At 38.0% G+C, this 26836-nt stretch overlaps 1 protein-coding gene across 1 annotated transcript in view; it reads left to right on the forward strand.

Moving 5' to 3' along the window:
* Positions 1 to 26836, forward strand: part of WTAP (Wilms tumor 1 associated protein) — a 27905-nt gene extending 1069 nt beyond the window's left edge. Inside the window, exons 2-8 of the mRNA XM_014950783.1 lie at positions 3369 to 3406; positions 3500 to 3555; positions 10066 to 10124; positions 11905 to 12032; positions 18607 to 18785; positions 23611 to 23765; positions 25621 to 26836. Coding sequence (XP_014806269.1) covers positions 3377 to 3406; positions 3500 to 3555; positions 10066 to 10124; positions 11905 to 12032; positions 18607 to 18785; positions 23611 to 23765; positions 25621 to 26204 — 1191 coding nt within the window. The 5' untranslated portion in view covers positions 3369 to 3376 and the 3' untranslated portion in view covers positions 26205 to 26836. The remainder of the gene's footprint in view (positions 1 to 3368; positions 3407 to 3499; positions 3556 to 10065; positions 10125 to 11904; positions 12033 to 18606; positions 18786 to 23610; positions 23766 to 25620) is intronic.

Genomic DNA, 26836 nt, shown 5'->3' on the forward strand with positions numbered 1-26836 from the left:
GGGCCGGCGGGGCCTGGGCGCGGGAGGCGGGGCTGCGCGGCCGGGCCTCGCCGTCCGGCGGGGAGCGGGACCCGGCTTCGGACCCCCGTTGCTGAGGGGAGTGTGAAGTCTGCCCGGTCGGGTTCTTGTTATAAAGCTGCTCTTTCTTTTTTTATTAAATTACGGGAGCCTGGAGCCTATGTCGGGGTTTTCCCCACGGAGCTCTTTTTCATATCTTTAAAATACTGGCAGTTACTTCAGGTACGACTAGTAAAGCAGCATACCTGATATTATTTAATTACTTTAGTTTTTTTTTTTAATCCTTGAAATCTGTGCTTTCTGAACACTTTAGTAGAAGGTGTACAGACTACTGGAGTTTGCAAAATTAAAACACACTTTTGCCGTTTCAGTTCTCTTCATATTTAAATTGCCATAAAAGCCTAAGGCTTGATGAGATTACATAAAAATTCCTTCAGTGCCCGTGACAGTGTTATTTTAAGTATGGAATATGGTCTTATGTTGCTCGTTGCCAGGAACAGATATGCAGAAGTGACATGTAGCAGCCATTGTTTCCCCCAAACCATGGAAGTGCTTAGGATAATACAGTTAAGCTGTTCATCATAAATAACAAAATATAATTGTGTTAATTCTAATCACACAGGAACATTCTCTTTTTATTGTAGAAAATAGCACTTCATCATGCTCTTGCAAAATATTTCTGATCTGCGTAGGAGAGAGATCATCTCCTCTTAGAGCAGAGTCAAGTCATGTTAAGCACCTTTTGCTTCACAGTACTTGAAAAGTTACTGCATTAAATTCAAAGAATGAACATTTCACTTGTAATTTGATTGTCTGTAGCATACAAACTGATCTGTTTATGAACAGAGAGCAGATCACTGTGACAACTGATGTAGTCAGCCTGATGCTCTTAATGTTTCTGAAAAACACTGGGCAAAACGGTATAAATATATAGCAGTAATAAATTTCTAAGACTTTGATAATTTACTGTAGATGCCAAAAAAGCTGCTGCATGGGAGTAGTGAGGGTGAAATTCACAGATTCAGAAAGAATGCTAGTGTTTATCTGTAGATGTGATCAATCTAGCTTTTCCAAAATAACCTGTAGGATATTTTTAGCTAGTGCGGGGGTTTTTTTTTGTGTATGGTTCTGTCACTACACGTGATGATGGGGACGGTAAGACAGTAACTTCTGTAATGCAGTGGCCTGTAACCGCTGTCTTCAGTACTTTCCTGCCCTCATCTGAAAACCAGGGGAGGCTTTGTAACTGGTGTTGTGCTGGCTGTAGAGGTTAGAGTAGCCAGATCTGGTGTTGCCTTAGAGAACCGGGTGCTGGAATCTTAGGTGAGGTTTGGACATGCGAGGTAGAGTACCCTTAGGCAGAGCATCAGCCTTTGATTTCTTTCAGTCATGATTGTGGCAGCGGTCAAGTGTTCTCAATTGTTGTATGCTGCTTTAGGGTTCAGAAGCTAAGTCCTTGGGGCAGCTCACCTTTTTTGGTGTTTGTGTACTTCTGATACTTCTCTGAGGAGCACACAAATAATGACTTGCATCATGTGTGCACAGTTTCATTGTTAGCTGTATTTCTGTGGAACATCTGAAAAGCATGTTTCTATCTGTTAAGGACTTAAATGTTGCTGAGATCTTCAAGGCTAGTTCCACACACTGAAGGAGTAAAAGATTATAAAAATCTTTCAGAAAATTTTAGTGGGAGAGGTAGGCAGTGTAAATAAAGGGGTGATGAGTGTTTCCCCTGTGATTTCAAGTTAGTCCATGCTATTTCGGTTTTCTGAGTTGGGCACCAGCAGTTTGTATTATAGCCTCTTAACACTTGAACATATTTAAGGTATGGTTTTGGTAAAACAGTCTCAAAGAAGGAGCTGCATCCAGAAGTTAAAGCAAAATGCTCCAGTAACTTGTGTGTGAGAGGGAGGGTGCTGGGAGCGGGGGCACTTCTTAGGCAAGGGAAGGGCTTAAGTTGCCTGTGTTACTAAGACTAGGAAGAGGAAGCTGCCATTCATCAGTGAGATGCATCTACTGAATGTTTTTGGAAACCTTTCCTTGTTTTCTAATGTCAGCTTGTATTTCATGAAAGGCAGTTGTTTAATCTGTGTACTGTGCTTGGCATGTGGGGCAGTTTTGGTTTGGTTGTGTGTTTTTTTTATTTATTTTTTTTTAACCAGGACCTTGTTTGATGGAGTGCTATGTATTTGTCAATGGTTAGTGTAGTTTGAAGAGGCTCTAACACATTTGACCTGTGTTTGTCTTATTGACAAACAGTTCCAGGATTGTTTTTCTTGGGATCTGGAAAAGTTAAATGAGTTCATTTGGTGTCATTTTGAAAATACCTAAGGTAGTCTCAAAAAGACTTTTTGAGAAGATAAAATCTTTTTTAACTATGTAAGATCATTGTTTTTGTGAAGCTGAGTGTTCACAACCAAGGAGTTGACACATCCTTTTCCTGATGTATGTGCATTGCAGCAGCTTTACAGGCTTGTCAAATCTTAATACTATATGCAACTCTTCTGTTGGAAAGCATATTGCGAAGATGCATGCCTCTAGCAAACCTTGCATTCATTGTTACTTGTATGCATGTGACCTTTGGAGTCTTCTTAAAAAAATATATATAATAGTAGTTGTAGAAAATACTTTATATTATCCTTTTGAGATAAGGAAGCATGTCCCGTAACTCGTGTGAATATTTAACCTAGCACAATGCAGTCTCATTATGCTACATACACACAAGAGAAATTGAATTTGATAGCGTATCCGAGCCATTTATTTGACATCTTACTTTTCCTAAAACTGTTCACAAGGGTTTTAAAACAACTACTTAATACTTCCTGTTTATTGGAATCTTAAAAGTGAAAGAATAAGTATTTGGAAGAACATGCTATTTTGACATAACATTTGTGGTAATGTTCACAAATGATTTGCTTTTATTCTAAAGAGATACTGAAGTAGTAGTATAAATTGCTTTTTTCCTGATTATCCTCTATGTCATAAAATATGGTTTTAAATAGATGTAGGCACATACAAATTGTTTGATCTAAACAAATATGGACAAAATTGGGTCGTTTTGCTTAGTTAAGTAGGAAGAATTACTGGTTACTGGTGGGCTTTTTAGACATGTAAAGGAAGTTTTGGCTAACTTTTAGAAAAAATGTTTCTGTTGACCTCACTTAGATTCCAGCAGCAAACTTGTAGTGTTGTTTTGCACTCTGGCTGTGCATTGTGTGCAACCACTATTTCAGTAGTCTAATATTACAAATTAAAAAAAAAAAGGCTGGAAGTACAGGTTTGACTTGTGCTGTATTTCTGTACACTAGTAACTGTATTAAATAAAACTTCATTTCTTCCTTCCCCTTCAGAGTTCACAATGACGAATGAAGAACCTCTCCCAAAAAAGGTATGTTTAAAAAGATTTGTAACTTCCCCCCTTCCCCCCCCGCCATGTGATCATGACAGCATAATAAGTTGTGTTTCTCCTTTTGCTCCATAGGTTCGCCTTAGTGAAGCAGATTTTAAGGTTTTACCTAGAGACGAGCTCATCCTAAGGTAAAGTAAAAAGCAGGTTTTCTGTTTCAGTGTTGTAGTGAAATTTTAATGGAAGATGTGTGACCTTACTCTTACACTGTTTTTAACATCTGTGTTCTGAAAAACTATTTTATCCTTTTCATGATGCATCTCTTTTGTAAAGTTCCCACCTTGTCTCAAATATTTTTATATGTAGTTGGGGGAAAAACACTTCTTCCAAAGACACAAAATCCTGAACAATATTTTGTAGTTGTTTTCTTCACTTGTAACTTTAGGAGATATGGTTGCTTACATTCCTTGCTAGATAGCAAGTTATTTTTAAACATGAGAAAATGTCTACTCTTTACTCCTACAGTAGGTTTTAGGTTTTCTTAGTCCATGCAGTCATCTTTTCAGGATATCAGATATTAACAGTAGAATGTTAAGATGATTTTTTTATCACATGGAACTTGCATAAACAAGAGCCTAGCCATCTTTTTCACCTTTTGGAAAGCTAAGTGTCACCATGAAAATAATAACAGGCAGTGCTGTCCTGCAGACCACCTGCTTAAAGAAACTGACCCAAGCTACTTGTCTCTGTGTACCTGCATTTCCTGATTTGTAAACAAGGAGCTAACTAAACCAGGCATCTGTGGGCCATTTGTTTACCTGCTGGAGTAGTTTGTGTGCATTTTGGTGAACTTTTAGCTCTTGACTTTTTTGCACACTCTGTTATTAGCATTGTTAGGGTCTTTCAAGTTAAATACTACTATTTCATAGAACAAAGACTAAACTGTATAGAAAAATGAGGGTACAAGTGCAACACTTACAATATATTATGATCAGCTACTCCCTATTCTGGGCAAACTGTCCTGGCAGCTACTTTTGGGGTGACAGTTCTTTTCAGGAGAGTCAGCGTAGTCTGGCTCTGTATATTCAAAACTGATTTCTGGCTTCTTTCAAGTATCTAGTGTTTTGGGTAGTAAAGGATAATGTACTTAAACAGTAGGAAGAGAACGCATCTGTGATGTCAAGTGGTTTAGGCTGTGTGAACCTTCTTGTAAGAGTTTCCATACTCAATATTATACCTGGGAATAGTGAACTCCTAAGACTGTAAAGCTGTGCCCTTACTTCTAGCTCTAAAATTCCTGTCGAAGTATCAAAGTGTACATTCTGTGCCACTGCTTTCTGATTCATATTGTGAAAATAATAGAAGAGGCTTCAGCTGTTAACAGTTTCTGTAGCTTGCAATGACATGGACCTGTGCAAAGCATTTGACACTGTTCAGCATGTCATCTTTGTTTCTAAATTGGAGAGACATGGATTCGATGGATACGCCACATGGTTGCTCACAAGGAGCTGTGGTCAACGATCCAATGTCCAAGTGGACACCAGTGACGAGTGGCATTCCTCAGTGGTCAGTATTGGGACCAGTGCTGTTTGACATCTTTGTTGGAGACATGGACAGTGGGATTGAGTGCACGCTCAGCAAGTTTGCCAACACCACCAAGTTGTGTGGCGCTGGAGGGAAGGGATGCCATCCAGAGGGATCTTGAAAGGTGGACCTGTGTGGAGCTCATAAAGTTCAGCAAAGCCAGGTGCAAGGTCCTGCATGGGGGTCAGGGCAATCCTAAGCACAAACGCAGGCTGGGCAGAGAATAGATTGAGAGCAGCCCTGCCAAGAAGAACTTGAGGATGTTGGTTGATGAGAAGCTCAATGTGAGGTGCCAATGTGTGCTCACAGCCCAGAAAGCCAGCTGCATTAAAAGAAGTGTGGCCAGCAGGGCAAGGGAGGGGATTCTGCCCCTCTGCTCTGGTGAGACCCCACCTGGAGTACTGTGTCCAGCTTTGGAGCACCAAGCATAATAAGGACGTGGACCTGTTGGGGCAAGTCCAGAGGAAGGCTACAAAGACAATCAGAGGGCTGGAGCACCTCTCCTATGAAGACAGGCTGAGAGAGTTGAGGTTGTTCGGCCTGGAGTAGAGGTGACTGAGGAGACCTTATAGCCCCTTCCAGTATCTAAAGGGGCCTACAGGAGAGATGGGAGAGACTCTTTGTCAGGGAGTGTAGTGATAGGATGAAGGGTAATGGTTTTAAATTAAAAAAGGGTGGATTTAGATTTGATATTAAAAAGACATTTTTTACTGTGAGGGTGGTGAGACACTGGAACAGGCTTCCCAGAGAAGTTGTGGATGCCCCATCCCTGGAGGGGTTCAGGGCCAGGCTGGATGGGGCTTTGAGTAACCTGGTCTGGTGGGAGGTGTCCCTGCCCATGACAGGGGGGTTGGAACGAGATGATCTGTAAGGTCCCTTCCAGCCCAGGCCATTTTATGATTTTATTAGTTGCTATCATAGAAGAGATTAATTTCCAGCATATATTCAAGCAAGAATGTTATGGATTACACCCAAGAAGGTAAAGTACATCAGCAGCTAAATTGTTAAGGTCCCATCCAACTGACCATTCTACGAAGAGAAAGAAGAGAATTTGTTAATGACAGCTCTGTTGCTATTGACTTGTCATTGTTTTAGTGTAGACAAAGCAATTTCTGCTCTCAAAAAGGCCACTAGTTTGATTTAAGAATAACTGTCCATTATACTCAGAAGTGGAAACTTTAATGCCATTTTGGCTATGTCCTTTTTATTTCTTGCATTAAGCAGTGCTATGAACGTTGTTTTTTCTTTGAATGGGATGCATATTTAATGGATTTATAGTAAATTCACTATAATTTGCTATAGTTAAATTCACATTTAATTGTGGTGTTCTGTAAAACTAGCAATTACTACACTAATTGCTGGCTTTGTAGGTTGGAATGAGATATAACACTATTAGATGTATTTCATATTTTAGTCAAAGGCATCTCTACTACTTTTAGAAAAGCGTGTGTTGATGGTTACTGGATTGTCTTAAGATTCGGAATGCAATTTTTTTTCAGTCCATGCTTTGATGAGGCAAATGCTTTTTAAGATACAGGCGTGTGTCATCTGCTTTTGGTCTTTTTAGGTAGTAAGTCATCATCGCTGTACAATTGCACTGATAAAATACGTATGTAGAAAATACTAATTATTTTTTGTCAGTTCCTGTGCCATGAAACCCCATTTCACTGTTCTCTTTTGTGAAGTACATAATTTAGGTTTGTTCATTTTAATTTTTCCTGTTGACTAACATGAGCAGGATTATGAAGAAGCCTTTCAGTCTGGCCTTTGGGAATTTCTGCTTGTGTCATTACTTGTTGCTGCGGACTCATCTCCTTCATCTCTCCCCTCCCCTCTCTAATGCAGTAGCTACTTAGCGTAACTGTGTAGGGGCTTCTGTGAAGAAAGAAGAGCCAGGAACATGATAACGAAGCCAACCCTGTGGATCATAGCTAAAAAGCTGATCAGTATTGCTCTGGTTGTTTTAAAACACTGAAGCACCCTGGTTTATACAAGCAATTCTGAGGAAATAGAGTGCTTTTACTGAACTTCAATCAACACAGACTTAGGGCCAGTCACTTTTGGAAAGGCTTTGGTGCAGTGCTGTGTATGCCCTGCCCCCTAAGTGCTTATCATTTATTTTTGGAAAAAGGAAGCCTCCAAAGCTCAACATCAAAAATGGGTACTCCAAGAAAAATAATGGTATTTGAAGCTATGGAGTCTTAAAAGTCTGTGTAACATTTTTAGAGTGAAAGGAATTAACTAACCTACATAATGCTACTCAATTACCTTCCAGATCTTGTGAGACTGTAAGTGACGCCTTAATTGGATGCAGGACTGTCTTCCTAGTTCTGTTTACAGCTCTGTCTCTGTTCTTTAGTGCCTTTCCAAGGAGCCCTTTAGTGAAGCTCTTCGGGTTGTCGCTGTTCAGCCATCAGGTTACTAATGCTAACTACTAAATAGATCAAGAATGGAAGGTGAACTGATAGGAGAAAAAAGATGCCTTTTTGCTTTTGTCTTTTTTCCCCACTTGAGTCCCCAGCAGGTGTACCAGAAGGGGCAATATGGGCCAAGGAGATCAAGGCAGCTCTCACACTTGCTTAAATCAATGCATCTGCTAGATTACATGTGTGAAGAGAAGTTCTATGTCTTTATTGGATCTTGAGAAGAAAGGCTTCAGACTTAAGATCTGGCCAGAAAGTTCCTATAAATCACTGGTTTATTTAAAGAAGCTTTTGCAAGCATGTGCAAATTCTTAAATAGTTTAACTGAAAACTGGATTTTTGTGTCACTCTTAAGTGTTGATTTTACCTATGTCCATTAAAAAAAAGGTTAATCTAATGCAGGTATTATGTGTAGGTGAAACCTGGTAGATGGGATATATCATCTTCAGTTAAGGCAAACAAATTTCCTAGAGGGGAATGCTTTCCTCCTGTAGTTGAAGATGTGGTAGTAGCAATTTTCAAATTTTAATTCTGACATAATTGACGTCAGGGGAGGGCAGGAGCAGGACAAGAGAAAAATATTTCTGTTTATATCTACTGATTTTTTTTGTACATGTTTCTTTTTTGCTGAACTTCAAAATCTTCTTGGGGGCAAAAATATTTTCCCTGAAGAGACTGTACAGTGAGCTACCTGGAAAACGTTTGAAGTGTGTAATTTTTAGTAATACTATTTATGTGGAATCTTTAATAGTTTATCAGAGGTGGTTAATGTGTTCTGGTGTCTTTTGGGAAGTTGCGTGTTTTTATGCAGAGGTTTACAATATCTCTGGATACAGTTAGCATTAAAGTTTCTAACTGGATCCCAAATAAAGACCTACTCTGTGGCATATGGTGACATCTGTGAGTTGACTTTTTCTAACAATTTCCTGATAGCAGTAGGGCCTAATGGAGGCTTATTTCTTGTATGTAGGCTTTTTTTTTTTTTTGTTAACCTGTAGTTCTGAACCCTTGAACTGTACTGGAGTTGTGCTTGGTAGCTGAGATTTCTAGGTGATACTACTACATCCACTGCTGGATTAGTCTGAGCTTCTGCTGTCTAGTTTCAGTGTGGCACAGCTGAGATAACATCACTGAGCAAAGGCATCTTTACACCATTGCACAAACTTGCTGTCCTTGTTGTCTCTCTTAAGCTCTGTGTGAAAAGTTAGCGTGTGAGATTCATGTAATGGGAATGCAGGCTCACCTCAGCCTTGCATGGCAGCAGCTGGGAGTCCTTATTACTGAAAAAAAAAAAGTATAGAAGCAAAACTGTTATGCATGGAGATTTGGTTGTACAATGTAAGACCAAAGTTGTGCATCTGGAAATACTGCCCTTCTATTGTTCAGGGAAAAAACATTTTCTGTGAAAATGGTTCATTTAAAGAATGGTGTTACAGACTCAAACTCCATTTATGTAGTCATTTGAGACCTAGAAATAGAGAGTTTTACACCTGTCCTGTTTGGACAGTAGCATCTGGTGTTCTCTACCAGTGTAGACTTAATAAACAGAGAAGAAGAAATAAACAGGTAAGTGTTCAGAGTCAGAGCACTAGAAATACTGCCAATGGTCTTCAGCGTCTTTGTGGTGTTTCTTTCTAAATGCTTTATTCTCTTAATAGTTTCTTACTTACCTTTTTTATTTTCTTTTGCTTAATGTCAGAAGGTGCAACTTTGATCTTTGAAAAGCTGAAGTACGGAATTCTACTTTAATTCCCTCTGTTAATGACCTGTGCAACTACTGTAAAAAAGCGAAAATGATTGGTGTGAAATAAGATGGGAAGACAGTATTTAGGAAAACAGATTATTAAAGGCACTGAACAGGAAAAGTCACAAGAGGAGATTTAAGAACTTAGAAATTATTAAAGTCTTAAGTCAGTTAATAGACATGTTAATAGACGCTTAAGTGAAAAGTAAATTGTCAGGGTCAACAAACAAGACTGTTATTAAAATACTCAAAACTAGTCAAAGTACGTATGTATTAAAAAGATACCTTTTTCTTCTTTTAACTTGGTTTTATGAATGTTTTTGTGAAACTGCCTTGTTGATATATTTGGTAAATATTTTGACATGTTAGTCCTCGGGATTATTGAGATCACTACAAAAACATACACATCAGACAGAATCACAACTGCAAGCTTGATTGAAAAGGAAACAGCTCCCTTTCTGGTATAACTGGTATAACAACTTAACCTAGATTGCCAATTCTAGTGTATTATAATGCAGTTCTGCTTGTCTTGTTTTTCACTTGGTAACAGACTTAATGCTGTCTTTGTATTATGGTTTCTGTTACAGGATTTTGTTTGGATTGTTCTGCTTTGAGAATGAGATGTATCTTAGGTACTTTACACAAATAACTAATAAGTGTTTGGTCCCAGTGTTTGTCCAAAATATTACAGTAAGTTTTAAGATGCCAGCTTTAAGTGTTGTAATGCAGAGCTACCTTTTTATCCTTCTGAGTTGCAAAATGGATTTAACTCTTCTCATGTTTAAAAGCCTCTTTTTAAAAACTGGAATTGTCTTATGCAATTGTGTGATTTCCCTCCTACGTTTTCTGATTACTGTATGAATGTGTACTCTGAAAGCTTAGGAGTGAGATGGCTTGATTTAATAAAACTGAGCTTCAGAAATTTTTTTTTCTCTTTGTCTCTGCAATAGGTGGAAGCAGTATGAAGCATACGTGCAAGCTCTGGAGGGCAAGTACACCGATCTTAATTGTAAGTTAGCCAGATTTCAAAATGGTACGAGTTACCTGAATGTTTGTATAAGACAGTGTTCAAGTAATGTCTGTGCTTTCTAAAACTGGTAGAAATAAGAGATAATAATCTATGTTAGTTATCTGTCAGAAAAAAGTCCCTGTTTTATCTAGTGTAAGTTTTCAGCCTTTTCCAACTTTCTTAGCCACTTATTTTCCTTTGTAGATATTACACAGCATCTAAAAAGTCTGTTTTGCATCTTTAGGACCATCTGTCCACAGATTGCTAGGGGGAAAAAAGAAAGTCTCAAACACCACAAATAGGTGTTTTTTCAGTACTTTTCCTTTAGAAAGGAAATGTTATCCTCTGCCAAAATACCCCATGAATATTTGTGCCTTCAGTATTCTCACAGGACTGTAAACCACATGGGAGTGAAAATACTTTGTGGAAGTAAAGATCTAAAATGAGTCCTTAAGCAATGTTTGATGTGATTAGGCAAATTATTTGATTGTCAGTCTTATGTGGTCTTTAAAACTTGGTCTGTACTTGAGTCTTCCAAAAGAGAACATGGGAAAAATATCTTACTCTCAAATAGGAAAAGTTGGATACATTCTGGAAGTGACTGAATTGCCAAACCTAAATCACTTTTAAAAATTGTGTTGGCAGCTAGAGATGGGCTCTTTCCTGTTTTCCGCTCGTGTTTTCAGTCTAAGTACTTAGACTTAGTACCACTGAAGTAGTCTGAAGGGTGTTTTTCTGTCAGTCCAAACAGATGTCCTCTCTCTTTTTTCCGTTACATCCCTCTTATACTGCCACCCCATAATGTTTGAGTTTTGGAGAGACTAAAATATAGAAAATGCAAACAGTTGATTTCTTTCTAATCTCAAACTGTCCTAGCGTAGGTGAGTTGTTTTAGCGTCCTAGTTTCTCTATTTTGGAAACACTATAAGCTGTAGTAATTGTTATTACTGAATTATCAGCAAAGAATTATCTAGAAATAATTGTCCCGAGCCAATTTCTGATGTTCTTGGTTTACATTCACAGTACATCATTCTCAAGTAATTAAAACAAAATACCAATTATTCCAACCTTCCATCATTTTATAGATTAAAAGTAGCAGAGTGAATGTATACTGTTTGTATCAGGCTGCTTGCATGTGTTCCTGTTTTGAGTAATTTGGAAATGTGCGGTGCTACCTTTTGTCATATTTCATATATAAGCTTTAATTAATGTTCATGGATCAGAGGAATTCTAGTTGTGACTGAACTGCCATTTCTAGAGTTCTTAAATGTCTTACTAATTACTAATATCACAGAGTGTTGAGACCAGTTTGAGGATTGACCACAAATGGCACTGTTTTACAGACTGTGCATCATTTTTGCCAGTGTAGACTCCCCCCGCCCCTTCCCTACCCCGGCCTCAGCATTTCTTGTAGATCCCAGGACAGTTACAACTTCCTGAGTTTCAGACTGCAAGTAGCAGTAGTATCTGTTCAAGCAAGCAATGTAAAAGTTATTTCCTATATAAACATGGAAACAGTTTCAAAAGTTTAGTAAATCTTAAGGAAGGATCAGAAAGATGTATTTAAAATCAACTGTTGTCAAGCTTTTCTAATACTTAATGGTAATCTGATTTTTCTTAATTTATGCTTATTATAGCTACACTTATTGTAGTCATGCTTATATTTATGACTTTTTTGCTGTTGATGAATTTGGTTTTTAGAATCTTTCAGTTGTATTAAAAAACTGTTCATGAGAAGATGCTATAAAACATCCTTTTTGTGTGTTACTACTTGTATTAGCTAATGATGTCACGGGACTGAGAGAATCTGAAGAGAAGTTGAAACAGCAACAGCAAGAGTCTGCCCGAAGAGAAAATATTCTGGTGATGAGGCTGGCAACTAAGGAACAGGAGATGCAAGAGTGTACTGTAAGTATTTAGAGAGGATAACAGTTTTCAGACTGTTATAAAGATACCAGCTTTCGAGCCAGTACCCACATGCTATGTTTTCTGTATATCTATAGCATCACAATTTCTGTGCTTAAAGAAAGGACAGGATACTGAATTAGTAAAGATTACTTCTTAAAATTTACTATTTTAGTATTAGTTAATTCAGTGAGTTTTCAGCATCAGTTGTGCTTGGAAGGGCTTTTGCTTCAGAACCAAGCTAATACTTGCATGATCAGCTACGTATATTTACCACAAATACTACTTCTGATTCTCATTGGATGCAGGAACAAACTGAAACTTCAGAATAAGATTGAGTTGACTGGGTTTCATTTAGAAGGTTTTAGCCTGATATTACATTGAATTTGGGTAAGATATTTGTAAGCTACTGCATCCATTTGGGTAGGTAGGGGGAAGAGCTACTGACTGTTTCAGAGGGAGTTCTTTTGAAGTTTGGCAGATCTGCTTCTTGGGGTTTCTGCTGTTCTTTGTACTTGAATACCTTTTTTGTTGTTGTTTCTGTTTCTACTTTATTCCTTTGAGTTTTCTTTGACTTTGTTTTCTTCTGTGTTTAGTTTTGGTTTCTTGAAACTATGTCCTACCACTGTTGGACTTCTGATCTCTTTTGGATTACCTTCTTAACATAATTTTCACCTGCTGCTTTAATTTGGCAGCTTCTGAGAGAAAATGGTAAAAAGCTTATTGCTAGTTTCTGTAATGTACTCCTGAGAGTGTCTGTTTTGAAAAATACAAGGTCTGTGCAAACCTCATAACTCAGACTGTAGCTTTCTTTTGTTAATTTCTTTTAGCCTGCCTTTTTTTTTTCTGTAGGCTTTCAGAGCTGTCAGATATTCTAATGTGACGCTTAACTGTATACGTTATTTTCACAGCTCTTAAGACTGTTAGATGAATTTAGTTTGTAGTAAGCACTGATATGAAGAGGCAAAAAAGGGGTAAAGCTTACTTTGCAGTGGCAAAAAGTGAATCTCAGAATCACTGAGGTTGGAAAGCACTTGCAGTTTGTCTAGTCCAGCCTGCCCGCTCAGAGCAGCGGCAGTTGGACCAGGTTACTGAGGACTCTGTACAGTTGGGTATTGAGCGTCTCCTCGAATGGAGACTCCAGAACCTCTCTGGGTGATGTGTGCCAGCGTTCAACCACCATCACAGCAAGAAGCATTTTCTTATGTTAAAGTGGAATTTCCCTGTGTTTCAGTTTGTGCCCATTGCCTTCTGTGCTTTCAGTGGGCACCACTAAGAAGAGTCTGGCTTCACCTTCTTTACTCCCCCCCGTGAGGTATTTATGCACATTGGTAAGGTCACCCTGAACCTTCTCTTCTCCAGGCTGAACAGCCCTAGTGCTCTCAGGCTCTGGTTGTGTGTCAGATGCTTCAACCCCTTAATCATCTTCACGGCCTTTCGTTGGCCTCACCCTAATACAACTATGTCCCCCCTGTACTGGGGAGCCCAGAGCTGGACCCAGTACTGCAGATGTCTCACCAGTGCAGAGTGGAGAGGAAGGATCACCTCCCTCAACCTGTTGGCAGCACTTCTCCTAATGCAGCCAGGATGCCAATGAAGATCTGTTTTGGTGCTATACCACAACACTTCCCTAGTAGTAAGACTACTGTATTGATCCTGCTTCTCTTGTTAGTTTTACTGATAAATTCTACTATTAGGGACAGCAGCAATAACATACTTTTTCTTTTGAACTTCTGAGAATATAGCCGAAACAATAAATACTAAGAAAATAAAAAAGAAATGTAAATTTTTCACCAAAGACAAAATTTTGTGTACTGTTTTTACTTTTTTTCATCCCCATTTCTAAAAGAATGAGTTAGACAAAAATTGCAAGTACTTAAGATGATGAATTTTGATAAGATCATGAAGACTATAGGATTTTTGGCTGCATGTTGTAGATGTTCATAGCTGTGATACACAGGCTTTCCAGAATATTTGTTTAGAAGAACTTCTGAAGAGCATTCATTAATTTCAGTGTACATAAAAAAAAGAGGGGGGGAGAGAGAACCCACCAAAAAGAAACAAAAACCAAACACACAGAAGTGGCTTATTTTTCCAGGTACTGGCATGTGAATAACATCAAGGATGTGTAATCTCCATAGTGCATGGAGACAGGAAGATGCATCCTTGAAGGAAGCAAGGGAAAAGCTATAATGGAGACACTGGCACCTTAAAGTGTTTTCAAGTTTAAATGCACATAGTCTCAAGAAGCTCTGGAGGACTACTTGGCTTTGCGTTATTAGGTAGTATTATTTCCAGTAAAGTAACAGTAGTAAAATAAATCCTGTTGGATGGGATGCAAAGCAAAGCTATAGGTTGCTACATCACTTCATAAATGAACCAAAACTATTTACCATATGATAAGTAACTTGACATGTCTAATTTTTAGTCCATGAAAGAACTTATCTTTATTTTTAGCATAGCTAACAATTTTTTGTAATCCATATTTACATGTAAAATATACCAGTGACAGTTATTTACATGGAAGCATTTAATGTTTCCTGTCACACCTTAATTAGAAAAACAGCATCTGTGGTGTCAAGTTTCTTGAAAACTACAGATGGATATTTACCATGTAATATAAGGAGCGATTGAAGTTTAGGTGTCTGATGTGCCCTACTGTCAGCAGCAGCCTTGAGCTCCCTGCCCTCTAGATGGAATGACCCCCTAAAGAAATTACTGCTGTTAGGGAAGTGCAGGTAAGGTATTGGCTATTGTTTCTCCATAAAGTGTTATTTCTGGCAGAGGTGGTGACGAAGTTATTGCTACTTCAGTTACTGCTACCCGCTCCCAAGCTACTGCACAGCTACTGTAGGTCGATAAGTGGACAGCCATTTGGGAATAATTGCTACTCAAATAGGTTTTCCATGGAACAGATAATGAGTGGAAGCTTCCTGTGGGTGCAGTTGGGCTAGAGTACCTAGATAGTCATTACTCTTAATAACCTACTTGTGGTTTAAGTTAACAGATCTGTTACTTCCCTTCTTCATTATCCAGTTTTTTCCCTTCCTGCTCCTATCTTATAAGAAGGATATATAGTTGTACTTAGTTGCTTGCATTTTCTGTTAGGCACTTGCGTTCTGTTTTGTTACCGTGTCAGAGGAACTGTTCTTTGTGGTATCTTTGTACAACTTCAGGTGAAAGGATTCAAGTGCTTCCAAGAACATACGATAAGCAGAGGGGTTGAAAATGTTATTGTCTGTCCTGGGTTGAGAAACAGGACTAAATTATCTTCTAATGCTTAGGAGAACTCCACTTTCAGAAGAGTCTAGTGCCTGAATTTGTGAAAATATTTACTTTATAGCCGGCTATGCTATGTGGGATTCAAGGTCTCGGTGTTTTTGAGCCTTGCAGGTGTGAGGATGAGGAGGAGCGAGGCCTGGGAACTTGACCCAAGCTGGTCAGTGGGGTTATTTTGTACCATGAACGTCACATTCAATATAAATTAGAAAGCTTGCTGTGTGTCTCTCTCCCTTGATGGTGGTGGTCCAGAGAACTTCTTGCCCCAGTGCTGGACCCCTGAGCCTTTCCCTTTCTCCCAGAGCTGCAGCGCTGGCAGTGTCTGGCATTCGCTGTCCCTGCTGGGAGTGCACAGCTTCCTGCTGAGAGAACTGGCTGAGTATAATCCTTGGGTGTCTTATATTGTATCAGGATCAATACTGATTCTGTTTCGATCCTTGTGTTTCCTTGTTTTCCCCTGCTCCCTTTCCCAGGTGGGGAGGGGTCATCAGGTGATAGAATAATTGTTTAAATGACAATAAGTTGTTACGTGTTTTCTCAAACCATAATACTGCCTTAACAAAAAAATAAAAATCCATCCAAATGAAAATGAAACCCCATTCAGCCTGATGTCCTCTAAATAAACTACTTTCAGTGTTCCCCTGCCTTTGGTTAGAGCAGAGGGAAAGCTGATAGCAAGGTTTTTATTTTATTTGTGAAAATTCATCCCTGTTTGTCCATCTGACAAGCTTTTGAAAAATACCAGTTAGAGTGTGCTTTCATATTTGGGAATATGACTAGCCAGTAGGCTTTTCAGGCATTAGAGTGTGTGTCCTGGGGTCTGGCATTGGACATGACTGTTCCTGCATATTCAGCTCTTGCCTAAGTTGGCCCTGACTGCCTGCAAGCTCTTAGGCTCCCCACCCCTCACCACCTGGAGTATCAACAGGAGAGACCAGAGTACCAGAGGGTGGTTAGAGGGGGCAAGAATGGGAGGCTTGGAGGCTAAGCAGGAAGATGAATGGAATAAGGAAAAGTAGGCAGAAGGGTTAAGTGGTATGGGCTTGCTTTGGAGTGAGTCACCTTGAGGGGAGGTTCCTGGATGTGGGTGGATGAAAAGCCTTACAGGTGAGAACTCTGGAGTTACAACTGCAGAAAGCACTTGTGGAGGGATGGAGAATTTGAGTTGGAAAAACTGGAGGAATAAATGGTTGGGGAGGGAATGAGCAAGGGTTGCTCAGCTTGAGTAAATTCTTTCTGTGCTACTGTTCAGGTGTTATGTGGAGCCTCTGCTCTCTGCTTGGCCTAGACCCAAATGAGACTCCTAAATAACTGACATTGGACAAAATCAGCTGGGTCCTTTTGGGTGTTTTAGTGTGTTTCTGCCATGAGTGAGGAGCAGGTGGCAGGAATTATTTGTCCTGCGGGTCTGAGGAATCTGTTACAGTTCTTAGGCTGGCAGTAGAAGAGGGAAGGAACTGGGTCTAGGTAGGACAAGGAACATGGTCTTTTTTTTCCTCAACGATGCCTGTCTAAAAATAGGTTGGGAACCATGTTGCTGTAGTATAATTATTGGAATATGTTGCCAGCTGGAGGGTCTGTGTGTGTGTGGACATCTGTTAAACCAGCTGTTTCACCCTCTACTACTGCTAACCCTTGCAAAGAATTGACAGGTTGTTGAAATACTTACAGTAGCGCAAGCAACAGAAAATTTAGTAGGTAGATAAATCAATAGAAATTAATTAAATAATCTTTATTTGGGGAGCAATATTTTGTGCATTCAGTGAGGCAAAGGACCTGTGGCGGTAAAATGCCATCCAAGAAATGGATGAAATTTGGATTTCGTGTTTCTAAGTGATGACTGTAGGTGGGTTCTGGAGTGCTTTATTTCTTTAAAATATTTTTATGAAGTGCTTTATTCCCTTTTGGACACAGGAAAGTTTGTTTAAAACTGTATATTTCATTTTTTTTAGAGTAGCTAGATATTTTTATTTTGATAACATCAATTTAATGTGATGTCAATGGAAATATTTCAGTTATTTCAATACCTTTGAAATCACTTGTTAAATAACAACAATTCTTGGATTTTATTTCAATATATAAATTAAAACATGTTGTCCTCAATCAAGAGGTCACTACTGCACATTTTTAAGGTAAAAAGAGTGTTTGTACTTCTACTTTCTCTTCTCCATTGCTGTGTAAAGACCCTGTAAGAGTAATTGTATGTACAGGAAGATGGTTAAACCGAAGTGGGGAGGGAGACTCTCCGTCTGTTTTACTGGTGATGCCTTGTACTGTTCATCATTGGAACTCTGTTGCTATGAAGTCTGGTTGCAAGATTGTGTTTGCAACAGGAGGCAGACCCCACAACTTTCAGTTAGTGTTTCTTTTTAATGTCAGGTCATTTTGTTTGCCTCTTGCTGATGAAGAAATGTGTAATACAGGGAGTGTGGTAAATTTAAGAATGAACGCTCTGTGTAGGCTGATGGGATTTTAGTGCTTAGCTGGATTCTAAACACATAATCTTTAGTGCGTTTTAAGATTGTGATGGGATTAAAATGTAAGAAACTTTCAAAAAAGTTGATCCTATTTAAATACATACAAGTTTTGTTGAATGCTGTATTTAAAAAGAAATAGTCTCACTGTTAATACTTCTGAAATTTTGACTGTAATTCTTCTGGGTTGTGGTTATTGCTAGAGAATCAAATCCAACCAAAATCTGTTTAATTGATGTTAATATTTCTAAATTATTTGGTTTAAAAAAAATATGCAAATTTGAAATATTTGCAAAAAACATCAGAAGTTCGTAAAAACCTTTTTAGTAGTTTTTCCAATTAGTACTCATGAATATTAGCTGTAACGTTCCATAATAACTTTCACTGAAGCTACATGGAAATTAGCTATCCGGTTTAAGCGGATAATTCTTTATATATACATTTTTATTCTTTTTTCCCCCAAAAGACTACAGGTAGATATAAAAGAAAGGGAGCATTCTAGTGCTCTGGTCATTGCTCTGGCAAATGTCAACTGACATGCAGAAAACAATTTGAAACAAAGAGAGGAGAAAAAGAAAAAAAAAATAGCGGTGAAAGTTTAAGCTTGGCAAGTGGTGGGATGGGGGATTGTGTGAATATGCACATTGATAGGGTGCAGGTGGGCAAAAGTGATTTGTATCCTATCTTTTTCAGGTTACACTGTTGAAAGAAGGCAAGCTTTCTTGTTGTTATCTTTGGAATAAATATTTTTATTTGTGTCTAAACGACTTCAAATTTTTGTTTAATGTTGTGTGAATAACAGTCTTTTTTCTTATTTTATGCAGAATCAGATTCAGTACCTCAAGCAAGTCCAGCAGCCTAGTGTTGCCCAACTGCGATCAACAATGGTGGACCCAGCCATCAACTTGTTTTTCCTAAAAATGAAAGGTGAACTGGAACAGACTAAAGACAAACTGGAACAAGCCCAAAATGAACTGAGTGCCTGGAAATTTACGCCTGATAGGTAAACAAAACAAATACTCCCCAGTCAAGACTTCCCTGACAGTCCCACTACGAGAATGCTATGGTGGGACAGCCAAGTACTCGTTTCCACACCAAGACTCAGACGTTTTGAGGCAAAAGCCACATTCTTATACTGTCCAGCTTGTAATGCTTAATGTAAAACTTATCAGATGAACCTTGTGTTTCAGCTTTTTTCTCCCCCTTTGCTTCAGAGGCCTGACGGCGTCGGACTATTCTGAAGAAATGGCCATCTTCGAAAAAAAATCTTTTCTAGAACATGTAGACATTTGCAAAATTGTTCTATTTGAAGAAAATAGAGGGAGAAACAGAAGTCTTAAGTCTGTGGCACACTGTGTCTACAGACAGTTTGGAGGAGAGAGAACCTAGAGATTATAAATCACGAATTGAACATGTAAAATTCCCGTAAAATGTAGAAGTGGAATATGCTTCGCTCTTAACCTTGAGCCTAGTGACTTAGAGACACTGTAAGTCAGTTTTGCCAATAAGACTGTGGACTTCCTGCTTGTTCACTGAACTGCTGGGTCAAAACTCGATGAGGTGAATTTTGTGTTAAAGAGTTTACTTGCTAACCAAGTTTTGAATAGCCACGAGAGTGCTATTTGATATCACAACAGTGATAGTCTACACATTTGACTGTTTAGCCTTTGGGCTCTCTAGCACTTGACGGAGCCTTAAGTCAATGTTGCTAAATAACGAACTGTTTTCTGGATGGTTGGTAATACTGTGGACGCCTCAAAATTAGGACTGTACGAAAATGTACGTTCTATCTAATTGCAGGTTTAAAATTGTTGGAAGCAATACCTATTTGATCACAACTAGCACGTAGAAGAAAAACTGGTTGTGATAAGTATTTCACTGCATGTTTTCATGCAGAAATGAGAATTTTCAGATCTTCTATACTAAGAACTGATCTCAAGTGCTTAATTCAGAAGGCACGCAATGGCAACTGTCTTCAGTGTTGGTGGGGTGTTTTTATTCCTTTGTACACCTGTTTTTTTTGTATTGCACTTCTATATAAAATGTGCCTTGAAATAGTTGTAATATATAGCTCAAGGAACACTACTGGTTATACTGTTGTATTGTGAAGCTCCTGGGATGAACGAGAACTGAACAGGTTGTTATTTCTGCATTGTCTCGTTCTCTGAAAACAAAGTCAGTATTTTAACAAACCAAAAAAACTTAAATGCATGCACTTTCCTTGGTGGAATCAGTGAAGGAGCCTTTGCTACTCTATTGATGCTTCTGTTCTGTTGTCCCAAGTTACTTGTAAGAGTAGCCATCTGGGACAGTTGGGAGTGGCATGTCTGAGGTGTGTAAAGTGAAATGCAGATTTGGTGTAGCATTTGTGTGTTAATTTTTTTTTTTTCCTTAGCAATTTGAGTTCTATTCAGTAATCTGAGGTTTTGATTTTCAAAACAGTTGGGCAACATTTTATGACTCAGTCTGATCATAGAAAATTCAGTTTAAATTAAAAAAAGACATCCAGCTGTCATAGAAGGTGATGTATTCTAACTGTTTCGATGACTTCTACTAAGATGGCATTACGTATTTTTTAACTTGGAAGTATCTTAACTGTTTGTGCTTCATATGATTAATATGGGATTGAAGAGTAGTGTACTTATGCAGGTTTATTTTTTTTGCATGAGTAATGACTTAACAGCAAAAGAAAAACCTACAGAAAAACTTTACCTTTTTAAAAGAGATACATCTGGGATGATTTTGCTATAGCAGTATCTAAGATTTTAATGATCTAGCATCAAAACAGAGGTAAGACTTGCATTAATAAATTGTTAATGTGTTACCAAGCCATTTGTAAAGCTCACTAAAATGTGCAGATAGAGGCATGCTGTGCAGATTGTTTAACTTGGAGTTCAAAAAAGTACTGAATACATTTAGATACAGGTTGGTTGTTTTCTGAAGTCATCAGGCTCTAAATGTTTGTGTACAACTGAGGAGAGAGAAGTTAACTTACCACTTTCTTTCAAGCAAAAGTATCAGAAGAAAATGTTATTTCTGTAGCTACAACATACCCTAATATGCATCATAAAAGTTTCAAGTCAGTGGTATGAATGTGCATAATTCATATATGCAGTAGGTGGGATACGAAAAATTTGACTTATTTCATGGTAAATAATTGAGGCTGTCTTCATTAACTGCCTTAAAATGATACTGATTTTATTTCTGGAAAGGTAAAGAAATGGTGACTTGTGAAATATTTATAGGATTTTTCATTCCCTTTGCATTCTGTCTCCCCTCCCTCCCTCCTTTTAATTGCTTTAATTGTCCATCCTTGTATACAACTACTCTTATTTAATGGCATCGGACCTAGTTTTTGAAAGAGATGATGCTACTATTCCAATCCCTGACTGGTGTTCTTAGGGTAACGTGTTAACTGCAGCCCTAAGGGGTATGAGTTCTGGGCCTTAACCTTGGCTAAGGCTGACAGCATAATGATTGCTGATGTCTGGAGGGAGAAATAAAAGGATGTTTAATTAAAGGAATGGCTATGCTGAGCCATTTCAACCATCAATAAAACATAGACTATACACTTGGATTAAAAATTAGTAGAAACGTCACTTGCAGTAAGCCTAGTACAAGAAACACTAGTCTTCTGAAGTTTAACCACTTACATTCTTACAGGTTTTGTTGCATGTATGTTCAAGAGGATTTGTGAAAACAATGCCAAAAGTAGTCTTACAGCTACTAGGAGTTATTTTAATAATTGCTGGATTTTAAATTCTTGCATGTGTTGTCTTTTTTGTAAATTGCACGGGGAGGTTACTTGGTGGCATACTAGTACAGAACATCTGGAAAAAAAATTATGGGAAGAAATAGCATTATAGGTAACTATGCAAATTTCTATACAGGTAATAAATACTTTACATTTTGGCAGGAGTTAACATGAAGAAATTAATGGGATTCTAAAATTGTCCCAATTCCAAGGTAACTGGTACTTGCTTATTCTACAGTTGACATTGTTTTGTGAAGAGAAAAGCATTAAATGACTTAAGCACTGTGAACTTCTTCAACTTGTAGTGATGATGAACACAGTAACAGAAACTTGCAAATGGCTAAAAATCCTTGCATGTCTGCCTAATAACTTTTGGGATATGTCACTTTGGTTATCTCCAAAGCGGTCCTGCTTTACACAGAATGAACATCTCTAAGGAAACTTGCATCTTAAGTGTGCGACTTGGACTGCCTTAGGTCAGCACAATTTAAGCTTCAAGGACCTGGCATTGGACATCACATCAAGAAAGAAAACAGGTTGCTACCTTTAGCAGACTTTCAGGCTTCCAGGACTTTACACAGCCAGATTCCTTCTGGAGCAGCCCATCTGAAAGATTTGGGAGAGTCAGTCGGAAATGTTAAATGGGGCAGAGCTGGCAGAACTTAAGTTGTCTTAGACTTGAATGCTTAAAAGGTAGATGATAAGGAAATTATTACTTTAAATTCTTTTGGTTGGGTATTTTGGTTGCAGGAGAGAACCATGGCTGTGAATTGTAGCAGAAATTTCCTGTTCTACTTTTTTAATCCTCAGAATTTCTTTCTATCTTCGTCACTTGTTTAAAAGCAAACAAACACAAAAATTAAACGACCCTATTGGTCTTGAAAAGTAATGCAAGTCCTGCCATTGAATTCAAAATAAACCTGTTCAAGTTTGGGTGTTTTTTTTTTTTTTTGGCAGAGCTTACACTTCTGTAGCAAAGAGGACAGCTTCACTATGATGCTGAGCCTGTTAAAAGGAAAACTGTTTGTGGTTGCTACCCTGACTTTGGCAGACCAAGAGTCTTAAAGGACTTTCATTTTTCTCTTTTTTATGGAGTCAGCTGTATTGCCTATATATTAATTTGCATACTACTTCCTATAATGCTTTACAATGCAATTTTTATCATGAAGATTAAAGATGTGTGGTTGCCCATTTAGTAAAGAAAATCTTGTCAGTTCAAAATAATTTTTTCCTGCCTCTTTCCCATTTCTTTCAAAATCTGGACATCCCATGATCGTTACTTACGATGTGAAATGTCATCATAAGTGACATTTAAAGGAAGTAGATTAATAATACACTCCTTCCTTTATTTCCTGCCAATTTTAAACTACGTTTCACTTCCTTCTCACTGTGCAAGACGTGCTTAGTGAAAGCTGACCATAGAAATAATGAAACAGACTGTGTACATAAATCAGATATATTAAATGAGTTGAAAAACAGACATTTTAATTTTTTTAAACAAGAGTACCTAGACAGCATTCAAAAGAATGTCTAAGCCTCTTAAAGAAAAATGGATGTCATTGAAAAAAAAAAAAAGGGATTTAATATTTTCCCCCAAACAAGTTTTTTCTCTTCACCCAAATTTAATTATTAAATTTTGCTAGTACAATACATGAAGAAGGTTTTTGTATATAATTCAGTTTACACATGTAATTTTTATGCAGTACTTGTTCTTTTGAATTACAAGGCACATCTTTAATCAAATATTTAACTCCATTGAGAATTAGCACATGCAAGATTGTGCATATTGATAATCCAGATGTTTATACCAAAAAAAGAACACTATGCTTATTCGTATTTGCAGTAATAAAACTTGCCTTCCACTTTATGGGACAGCGACAGAAGACCCACTGGCATTGGAACAGCACGTGGTAACTATAGGGAGACTTTCTGCTATGACAATTATGTTGAGGCATAATGTTCCTTGAATTGTGACATGCAGAAATTGCATCTCCTTTTTGTCTGTAATTGTGATTGAGGAAGATTACTGAAGGTTTTGTATTCTTTTTGTGATAGATGGCTCTTTCCTTTGCAGCCAAACAGGCAAAAAGTTAATGGCGAAGTGTCGAATGCTTATCCAGGAGAATCAAGAGCTTGGAAGGCAGCTGTCCCAAGGACGTATTGCACAACTTGAGGCAGAGTTGGCTTTACAGAAGAAATATAGTGAGGAACTTAAAAGCAGTCAGGATGGTAAGGGATTTTTTTAAGAAAATGGAAGTTGCCTTGCACTTCTGCTAGTTTAATTTTCTGATGATACACATACTGTAAAACCATCTTTGCCAGAACAAAGGATTAAGTAAAATGTGACAACTGTAAGTCTTCACTGGTAACCTTAATTTAAAAAAAAAAAAAAAAAGATTACAAACTTTCTTTGGGGGACTAGTGGGATTTGCAGCTCTGGTAATGCAGTGTTTGAATTTGAAATTGCCAGACTTCATACTGGAGGTCTTGCTATTTGGTAGGGAATGTTTAGACTGTACATGTTACTGGTGAATTGGTAAGATGAAAGCTGTCAACGTTGCATGAAGCTAAGCATGCACTGAGAACAGAATGCTTGTTAACTCTGACTCATTTTGAAACTTCTTAAAAACCCAACTTTTTAACAATGCCTAAGAATAAGAAAAAATATATTTTTTGCTGAGATAACTCAGATGAACTAAAATATTTCATTATTGTGATCACAGTCCAAATATTACAGCATGGTAAACCTAAATTGAAATTACATACAAACTCTGACCTCTTGCATAATTTAAATGGAGGGGAAAATGCAAATTACAAAAAAAATTCTTCAGTTGAAAGTTCTGCATAGAAACTAGTGTTTTTTGGTAAAATGTTAGAGTAGCTTATCTGATTATTAGAGTAAGTCTTAGGACATGAGCTATTTTAGACATCACATAAACCCGGATATGTTTTAGGTTCACAACTGAAGTCTGTAAGATCTAAGTGTAACGTGTTATGTATTTTTAAGGATAGTTTTCCTCCTACATGCCCTATAGGATCATATTTTCAAGAAAGTAGCAGTATAAAATAATACATAATAACTACAGTTCTTAAGGTGACTGATTCTTTCTGTAGTGACATGTTGTTGGAATAGTTATCCTTTTCCTTCTTAAATACTGTTTAGATAATGCACTTTTAAAATTATCAAGTTCATAATTGAAGCAAGCATGGACATTCTTTAAAGATTTCTGCTCTTGAATTCAGTGTAGTAAAGTAAGCTTCAGAACTGCTGCATTCTTAGCTGCTTATTGCTTCTTCCCTATAATTCTGCAATAGCAGTTTTCCTAATGGTTTTTTTTTTTTCCATGGCAAGAAACACTTAAATTTTTGCAATGACAAGCATTTTGCATTGTATTTGCTCCGCCATATCAGTAGTGCGGAGTCAATTGAAGACTAAGGGAGTCAGTGTTTCTTTTACTGTTTTCAGGTCAAATGTCTTTTGCTGATTGTAAAATCCTTTTTCTTGGTACACAACCATTAAAACACTCTGTGGAATTAGTTAGCAGTTTTGTTAGTTAAAAAGTTGTCTTTTTTTAGTGTCCCTTTACGGAGGATTTAAAGGATTAAAAGCAGTAAGAAGTGAAACTTCCTTGAAATGTGACTAAAATCTTTTTGTCACTGAATAGGCTTTTGTAATTATTCGGCTCTGTTATACACAGATGTAGTTCATGGTCACCTTAATGGTATTTCTGCTAAGGTTTTATATTTTAACAAAAGCAGAAACACAAAGATCTCCTTGCAAAATACTAATTGTTGGAGTTGAGCCGTTCACCCAGTATCATCTTTTTTTTTTTTGGCTAGAAACTAATTTCTTTTCACGTATTCTGAGTAGCAGTATAAAAAGTAGGTAGGTGATAGTTAAGCATTTCCTCCTTCAGAGGCAGAGTATCAAACCCAGTGCATACCTGATGGTTGAAAAACAGTCTGTTGAAAACTTCCAACGTAAAATGTTGACTTACAGGATTTTATTTTTGTGTGTATGTCTGAGATTCAAGCTATGTATGGGCTATTAAGCATTTGCAACAAATGTGTTTTCTTTATATAGAATTGAATGACTTCATCATCCAGCTTGATGAGGAGGTAGAGGGTATGCAGAGTACCATTCTAGTTCTCCAGCAGCAGCTGAAGGAGACCCGCCAGCAGTTGGCTCAGTACCAGCAGCAGCAGTCCCAGGCCTCCAACCCGGGTACCAGCAGGACTCCGTCTTCTGAGCCCACGGAGCAGGGAGAGGCCGTGGGCAAAGACTGCAGCCGCCTGGCAAACGGACCAAGCAATGGTAGCTCCTCCCATCAGCGGACGTCTGGGCCTGGATTTTATAGGGAGGGTAGCGGCACGGAAGATGACTTCCCGGCTTCTCCAGGGAATGGTAATAAGCTGTCCAACCACTCTGAAGATAGAACTGGTAGAGGAGGTGGTAGCTACATAAACCAACTCAGTACGGGGTATGAAAGTGTAGACTCTCCCACTGGCAGTGAAAACTCTCTCACGCACCACTCAAATGACACAGACTCCAATCATGATCCTCAAGAGGAGAAAACAGTGAGCATGAAAGGTAACAGAACTGTGGGTTCTCGTCATGTCCAGAATGGTTTGGACTCCAGTGTAAATGTGCAGGGTTCAGTTTTGTAACATTTTTCTGCAACATTTTTATACAGTGTCATTTAAATTGGGAGAGGATACTGTCCAGAAGCCGTTTAAATTAGTGCATACTTGTCACAATTTTGCCTTTTTGTGGGTTTCTTTTTGCTTCAATACCTCTGCCACTTTGGAAATTTTAACAGTTAATTTCGTTGAATGTTGCTAAAAGGACGTTTGTGTAGTTCAAGTTATTTTTATATGAGTTAATGTGAAGTTGAAATGGAAATTATTTCCATAAAGTATAACATAAATGATATCTGTACAAATCTGTGTATATCTAGAACCTGTGCTGTGTAAGGGCATTCTTACTCATACTTACACCACCTTCAAGATTTGTCATAATAGCTGTGGGTTTATGACTGCTAAGTTTGCCCAGTACAGTAGTTTTATCACTAAAAGATGGACTTACTGAAGGAGTCCTGTAGTAGTTTCAGTGTTAATTACAGTTTTTCCCACCATACATCTGTGCATTTTCTCCTTAGGTGACCGAATGTTTATGAATTGTGTGCATAGTTACTCAGTTTTTAAGAACTGTTGTATCCTGTTTATGCATATTGCTCTGTGACTCCAATATTATCTTCCCTGTACTGACCAAACCTAAATAAAAACTTTTAATAATGTAA

This window comes from Calidris pugnax, unplaced genomic scaffold (genome assembly GCF_001431845.1).
Source record: "Calidris pugnax isolate Ruff unplaced genomic scaffold, ASM143184v1 scaffold24, whole genome shotgun sequence".
NCBI lineage: Eukaryota > Metazoa > Chordata > Aves > Charadriiformes > Scolopacidae > Calidris > Calidris pugnax.